Source organism: Rattus rattus, chromosome 6 (genome assembly GCF_011064425.1).
Source record: "Rattus rattus isolate New Zealand chromosome 6, Rrattus_CSIRO_v1, whole genome shotgun sequence".
Lineage (NCBI taxonomy): Eukaryota > Metazoa > Chordata > Mammalia > Rodentia > Muridae > Rattus > Rattus rattus.
The window spans coordinates 124,157,960-124,166,068 of record NC_046159.1 but is presented as its reverse complement, the minus strand read 5'-3'; the positions used below and the strand labels follow the sequence as shown (position 1 = coordinate 124,166,068).

Here is an 8,109-nt window from a genome sequence, read left to right as displayed (position 1 = left end):
ATTTAAGATCACACTTGGAGTAAATGGCAGACTGTGGGTGGAGTGAGGATGGTTTGAAATCACAGATCATAATCCCAAACATTTGCTATATAAATATAATAAGAAATATGGTTTCACAATAAATAAAGCTCCAAAGAGAATACGTATGTACCCAATCCATGGGACCTCTTTCAATGGGAAAGACTGGTTTCTTTCACACAATCCCTCATTCAAATTCACCGCAAATACTAAAACACTGTAATGTTCCTGATATTCAAGATGTTTTGAATGAAAATAAAGTAAGAAGCCTTCCTGCTCCAGGAACACCAACACATTCTAAATAAGGAAAGACAATCTATGATTTTGTGCAGTGTATAATGTTGAAGGAACTCGGACTGATGCAGGCAATGGGACATAAAGATTCAGCCATGTCTCAGTTTAGGATAGATGAAACATAGGAAGATGTGTGGGGTGTGACTTGGGCTGAGATCTTTAGGGAATAAGATGGGGTGTAGATATGTCAAGGAATGATGCTGTTGAGATTCTGTTCGTTTTCCTCAGCCACTGTCCTCATATGTGATGAATACGAACAGCAGACTCCACACTGATTCTAACATAAGAAATACCTTTTTCACTGAAATTGGCATTGGAATCTCAGTCAACAACCTCCCACTTCTCTTCCACATCTTCAAGTTAATTCGTGGGCAGAGGTCCAGACTCACTGACCTGCCCATTGGTCTCTTGTCCCTAATCAACTTACTTATGCTATTGATGGTGGCATTCATAGCCACAGACATTTTTATTTCTTGGAGGGGATGGGATGACATCATATGTAAATTCCTTGTCTACCTGTACAGATGTTTTAGAGGTCTCTCTCTTTGTACCACCTGCATGTTGAGTGTCCTTCAGGCCATCACTCTCAGCCCCAGAAGCTCCTGTTTAGCAAAGTTCAAACATAAGCCTCCCCATCAGGTCTCCAATGCTATGCTTTTCCTGAGTGTCCTCTACATGTTTATTAGCAGTCACCTCTTATTATCCATCACTGCCACCCCTAGTTTGACCACGAATGACTTTATTCATGTTACTCAGTCCTGCTCTATTCTACCCTTGAGTTACCTCATGTCAAGCATGTTTTCTACACTGCTGGCCATCAGGAATGTCTTTCTTATTAGTCTCATGGTTCTCTCAACATGGTACATGGTGGCTCTCTTGTTTAGGCACAGGAAACAGACACAGCATCTTCAGGGTACCAGCCTTTCCCCAAAAGCATCCCCAGAGCAAAGGGCCACCCATTCCATCCTGATGCATAAAAGAGGCACCCAAATAAAATCATCTGGTTACCTTCAATTGTCAATTTGATACAGTTTAGAGTCATCTCCTGGCTTCCTAATAAGATAGGTTGCTAAGGAAGCCAGGGCAGAAGGTCAGTGTGAAGCCTTCTTCTGTAGTTTCTGTTTCAGATCTTGCTTGAGCTCCTGCCCTGGCTTCCTTCACCAGCAGCGTATATGGCTTGGATCTTCAAATAAATTAATGTCTGTGCATTGCTTTTGGTCACCGTACTTTATCACAGTTACAGGAAAGCAAACCAGGACATGAAGCAAATTGAATGATGCGGGTAGGTCTTAGTTTGCTCCCATAGGCAACAACTCAGTCAGAAAAGATGTTTGAAGCATTTACACTCAGTTTTGCCATTTAAAGAAGTATGTAAATTATAAAATAATTTGTGGTGAAAACGACTATAATGCAAAACTGTGTCCTAGCAGCAACTTTCAGTGCACAATGTCAAAACTGTACGCCAGGTGGAAGTCTGCATGTGAGGGACAGATGCACTTATGTTTATCTTTGCTGTGTCTTCTCGGGGACTAGTGTTAGATAGGAGGATGCTTTCCCAAGATCACACTGTGGTTTTCCTTGGGCTCCCTGAACCCCATGATTTCAGAATGACTTCCCCCAGAGCATTGTGTCGATTACACCAAGAGTCGATTACAGGATAGCATGATGGATTCTCAAAGGCAAAAGTGATCAATGGTTACTTAATCCTGGAGAAATTCACTGTTTAGGGATGAGAGCCACAGAGCCTATTGTCTGGTTCTAAATACAAGGTAGGCTTCCTACTTTCCCAAGGCCTCTGGAACAATCCACTTCTCCAAGGGCTTTCTTCTGTTCATAATGCTGACATGCCCATGCATATTTACACTTAAGTAAGGGGATGATAGTACATCTTTTTTCGTTAGTAGATAACTTTCTTCCCAATAGTTGGTAACCCACCAAGGTAACAGGTTACTAGCAATTCATAAACTCATGTCTCCTAGCAGGGCCAGATGTACCTCCCATATTTTGACATCTTCAGCACCTGGAAATCCTTTCTCTTTACTGGGCCATAGTGAAGCCCTACTGTCTACATTGTGCTCCATTCTGTCTGGTCTGTGCCTACCTTTTTATGAAGTTCTTTTTTAATCTAAGAAGGAAGAGTTGCATGACTCTCCTTAAAATTAGCATTCTAATAATGATACATATGGGAGATTCAATATTGACTTTGTAGGAAAGCATGGAGACATACATTGTGGCATGTGCCGAAATATTCTATTAGTCCACAGACCCTCTGAAATCCTTCCCTTTGGGAAAGTGTTCTTTGAAATGGAAATTTTTATCCTATTTTTACAATCCTGTGCTTGAAGAAGTCCTCCTGATACAATCTCTATCTTCTAGTTTGTTTGATAGTTGAAATTCCATGTTTAGGTGGCTTTGCAACCTTCAGGTTCAGTTCTGTATTTTACGAAGAGTTGACAGGATGTGGGGCGGGAGCCATTCTTACTGACTTTCATACCTGTGATACTTTTACTTTTTAGATGGATACTCCCCATCTCTAAACATCTGGAAGGCCATCAGCTTCTCCCTTCATTCATGTCCTTGCTTTGATCACTTGTCTTCATAGCATATGCTATATGTGGTTGTTTAGCAAACCTCATCTTCTGGAAATATTGATCTTCATCTTGAGCCTCTTCTGTCTACAGCTTGGATCCCAGCAGAATACAGGCACTGAGGAAATGAAAAAAAGACAGGCAAACAAACACATACAGAGAGCAGGAATTGGCTTGAGATGTTATGATGGAGAATACACTGCACTCCTAAATGAGTATATTATAATTGATTGAAAAAGTAAGTGATGCAATTGTGTACAGATAAAGAAGGAAGCAGGTTATTGCATACGATTGAACAGGGATTAAGGTTTACTTGCTTTTAAGAGTAACTATCTTTGTAGGGGGCACTCTTCAGGCTGTAAACTGTGGGCAAGGGGAAGTTATGGTGGAAATTCTCTGCACACACTGTGAACATTCCAACTTGGACTAGAGGAAGGTTTTGCAATCCCACTGAGCTTTACCCAGGGAATATTTTGCCCTTAATAGGGATCTGAGCACTGGTCACTGACAGCTGTGCCAATGTCAAATTAGGCACACTCATTCAGGACTTGTTTAGTTCCTTACAGAACTATTCATTTGCCAGATCTACTCAACCTCTTGGAAATGTTCCAATTCATTTGCCTAATCACATCATCATGGGGAGAAAGCATGCCAGCAAGTAGCAGGCATGGTAGCTGGAATAAGAAACTGAGAACTCATATCTTTTTTTTAATGTGAAACAAGTTCAGAAGTTTCATACTGCTTCTCCCTGAATTTTCCATGCAAGGTGACTAAGAATTTTCCTGACAGAGTTAATGAATTCTTAGTACTCTTGCTCTGTTCCTTAATATTTAAACACAATTTTAAGCAAGTCTTCAGACTAAACTCCTCTGTCTTCTCAGGCCCATGACAGTTTCCTCCTGCTTCAGTGTTTCTGACACAGCTGAGATACAAGCAGTGACACTGTCTCAGGCAGAGTAATAGATGGCAGTGTGCTCATATGACAGGCTGCTGGACTCCATGTAGGCTGGGCTGGTTAGCATGTCTAAACCACTGTGGTTCTCCTGAACCTTATGATATCCCCACCCCCTTTACTGGCTGTCCCACCTCCTATTTTCTAACTCAGCTCAATGTCCATAGGCTTCTTTGTTGTCAGATAACACTTAGAAGAGATTCTCATTACAAAAATGAAATTTAGATGTTTGAAATATTTGTTAAATAAAAAAAGATTCACAACAATGGCAAAATTACATTTGTGAAGTAGCAACAAAAATAATTTTATGGTTGGGGTTCCTACAACATTAGAAACTGTATTAAAATGTTGCAGTGTTAGGAATGGTGAGGAACACTGCTCTAGAACATCTTTGTCTCACCTCCTTGTAAGCATCCTGTACTAAAATATCCTGGTGTCTCACTTTCATTTTATGACTAACAAATTTTCCCTCCAAGAGGGATATTTTTTTACTCTGGATGAAACTGCTGCATAACACACTTGTAATAACGGCATCCAATTTACTGGTTGTTTGAGTTGGCAAAGTTGTTCAAACTGTTCCATTTTAGTCATCCATATGTCTCTAATAATCAAGTTTAATTCAAGGAGAATAAGAATGGGAAGAATAAATTTGGGTAAAACAGAAGTAATTGTGACTGAGTGTAATTAAGATCAGTAAATGTTGGATCGTTTTATTAGAAAAAATAGAAACAAATTATATGCAAACATCAATCTCATTTGTTTTGTTACCATTGTTTTCAGCAAAGCCTTTATCTCCTATTTCTTGATGAGACTTCTATATGCAGGGTTAGTATATGTATAGTTTCTTCTGAGTAAAAATATCTGACACTGTGGTTTATAAAAGAGTGAGGATAATGTATCACCTGATTTTGAGGATCAAGGGCCTGTGTTGGCTCAGTTGAAAGCAGCATGGTCCATTGTGACTCAGAAGAAATGTTTGTACAACAGTACACTATGGGACTGAATGGGGGGGCATGAAGCTTGCTCTTTGAAACATTTCAGCACTGAAACCTAAGCAGGATTTCACTGGAAATGCATCAGATTTCTAAGCTCCTCAGCTTCTGTGCTCTAGGTGTCAAAATAAATCCCCTGCAATCACTATGGAGACTAATTTTTGATAACACCATCACTTTATAGATATTTGGAGTCAAACCATGATGTTGTCAAGATCCTTGTCCAGCTTCTGATGCAAAGTTTTCATCCTTTCATGATAACCTCAATGTTCTGCATCAAGTGAAAGTTGAGTTTCAGCCTCCAGTAAATTTTATTCTCTTAAGGTATCCTGTTAATGAGAACTCACATCTTGACTCCAAACATGAATCAGAGAGTGAAGAGTAAGTGGTACTATGAGTTTAGGTTAAATCTGGACTAAGCTGCTTTCATGTGCCCAAGACTGTCTCAAAAAAGGCCACCAGCTCTCTCCGTCGCCCTCTACTTTCCTATCATTTCTTTTTAAATTTACTTGTAAGTTTCACTCACAGCTCAAATCCTGAAGCTGAGTGCATGGAAATTAAGGCATACAGAACCAACACTACATGGAAAACAGATGTTCCCCATCAGGACTGACTGAGCAAAAGGCTCCAAGTTAACACTCTAGAAATTTGAGAACCTTAGAATCATTGGGAAGTCTTGGGAGGCCATGAGTGTCTCATCCTGGAAAGACATATTACTAAGTGTGAAATTGCTTGGGTTGATTACACCTGAGGTTCGAGTGACAAAAGTGAGAGTTGTCTAGTTGGTGCAAACTTTCTGATCCCTCCCCAGGCATTGCAAAGATAACTCAGACAAAGTTTTTGTTCATCCCTCCCCAGATGGCTGTTATCCAGATCACAGGGAGTAAGATCAAAGGCAGGGAAGATGCTCCACTGGGATGCAACTTCTCCATGCTTCACTGTAAAAATTGTCACATTCTACAAACACTAAATTTACAAATTGCAGATATACATTAAAGACTCCCTTTATCCTGTGCAGGATCTCCTCAGGCACAGAGTCCTCCCCTGCCACATCCACCTGGGTAAGTGCCCTGCACCCAAGTGCAGAATCAGAATGTCTGGTCTCAGACACCCAGATAGGTGAGGGTGGAGGAGTTTGCAGGCTACAAGGAGGTTTTCAGTATCTACAATGGAGACGTTGGGCTCTGGTGGCTGCTCAGCACAGAGGAATGTGTGCTTAGGGAATGAACATATTTTCTTCTGAGAATATTCATTTTTTGTAACATCTAATATTCATAGATTTTGCTCACTTTTGGAATACTCATAGATTTTTGGTTTGCACTAATTTTCCAAAGTTAATTGATTTTCTGTTTCAGCACTTAAGTCACATTGAAATTCCTGGCTTATTCTTTTTTACATATCTCACATTACCACATCTCACATTATCAAGACAACCTTAAACCAACAGCTTTATGTAATGTCCTCATCTGTGGGTGTCTCAAGCTGTTATTGGACATGACTTCTGTGGTTTGAATAATTCATAGATATAAAGCTGTAGTGGTCTGAATATGCTTGCCCCAGGTAGTGAGATTATTAGGAGATAATGCCTTGTTGCAGTAGGTGTGGCTTTGTTGGAAGTAGTATTGTTGGCATGGGCTTTAAGACCCTTATCATAGTTGCCTGCAAGCCAGTCTTTTCCTGTTTGCCTTTGGAACAAGATGAAGAACTCTCAGCTCCTCCTGCACCATGCATGCCTGGAAGCTACCATCTCACATTGATGATCATGAACCTCTGAACTGTAAGCTTGTGCCAACTAAATGTTGTCCTTATAAGAGTTTCCCTTGTTAACTGGAAGAGCTTGAAGGGGCTTGAGACCCCATATGTACAACAATGCCAAGCAACCAGAGCTTCCAGGACTAAGCCACTACCTAAAGACTATACATGGACTGACCCTGGACTCTGACCTCATAGGTAGCAAATGAATATCTAGTAAGAGCACCAGTGGAAGGGGAAGCCCTGGGTCCTGCTAAGACTGAACCCCAGTGAACTAGGGGACTGTCGGGGGGGAGGGCGGCAATGGGGGGGGGGTGGGGAGGGGAACACCCAAAAGGAAGGGGGGGAGGGAAGGGGATGTTTGCCCGGAAACCGGGAAATGGAATAACACTCGAAATGTACATAAGAAATACTCAAGTTAATAAAAAAAAAAGAGTTTCCCTTGTTATGTTGTCAGTTCCCATCAGTAAAGCTCTAAGATGAAGGTTATGACAGTGAATGTGGTATTGCTGTGATAGGACTGACCATGTTTTTCTTGGAGGAATGTGACCTTTGGGCCTTTTGAGTGCAGTGAGATGCTGTAAGTGGAGCTTATGTGATATCCTATTAGGAATATGGAGGAGTTTGTTGCTGAGGATGAGTTGAACTGTGGAAGCCTGGCTCTAGAATTATCAGAGGAGCAGAATATTAATGTGTAGTCCAAGCCCTTTGTAGCAGCCCAGAAGATCAGGTGTGGATTGCAGACTGCAACAAGAAGTTATAATGTAGAAATTGCCTTGGAGACCTGAAAATGTTTGAGCTGCCATTGCTGTGTGATATCTGCTGAAGAAAGCTGCCAATAGGCAGTGGAAGCAGCCCAGGAAAAGAAGTTTGTTGCTGTCGACAAAGGTGAAAAAGGAGTTGGAGTTCTGAAACCACTTTGGATTCTGACATGAAGATGGAGAATTTGGAGTTTGCCCAGCTAGTGTCCTGTCTTGCTTTGCAGATTACTGTTATGTGATTGGATGAATTTTGAGGAGACTTTAAACATTGGATTTTTCACATGTTTGAGACTGGTATAGAGTATTAGAATGTTGGAAATTGCCCTAAATTATTCTTTTTATTATACTATGTATACTATACTATACTATACTATACTATACTATACTATACATATTCTCATGTGTCTAAATTAGCCTATGGGGGCCAGGGAGTGGAATCTAGTGGGTTGAATAATGTTGGCCCAGAGAATCTCACTACTAGGTGGTGTGATCTTGTTTGAGTAGGTGTTGCCTTTTTGGAAGAAGTGGTTCACTGTGGGGGTGGTCTTTGAGACCCTCCTCCTAGCTTCCAGGAAAATAGTCTTCTCCTGTTTGCATTTGGAACAAGATGTAGAATGCTCTGCTCCTCCCACGGTATGCCTGTCTGGATGCTACCATGCCAATCTTGATGATAATGGACTGAACCTCAGAGTCCTTTAGCCAGTCCCACTTAAATGTTGCCCTTCTAAGAGTTCTCTTGGTCATGATATCTG

At 41.0% G+C, this 8,109-nt stretch overlaps 1 protein-coding gene across 1 annotated transcript; it reads left to right on the top strand.

Annotated features, from left to right (window-relative positions):
- Positions 1-491: 491 nt before the first annotated feature.
- On the top strand, positions 492-1,338 carry LOC116902952 (vomeronasal type-1 receptor A14-like). The gene is given in 2 exon segments (XM_032905277.1): positions 492-533; positions 535-1,338. Coding segments are annotated over 2 exon segments (831 nt in total). The 5' UTR covers positions 492-506.
- The last annotated feature ends 6,771 nt before the right edge of the window (positions 1,339-8,109 follow it).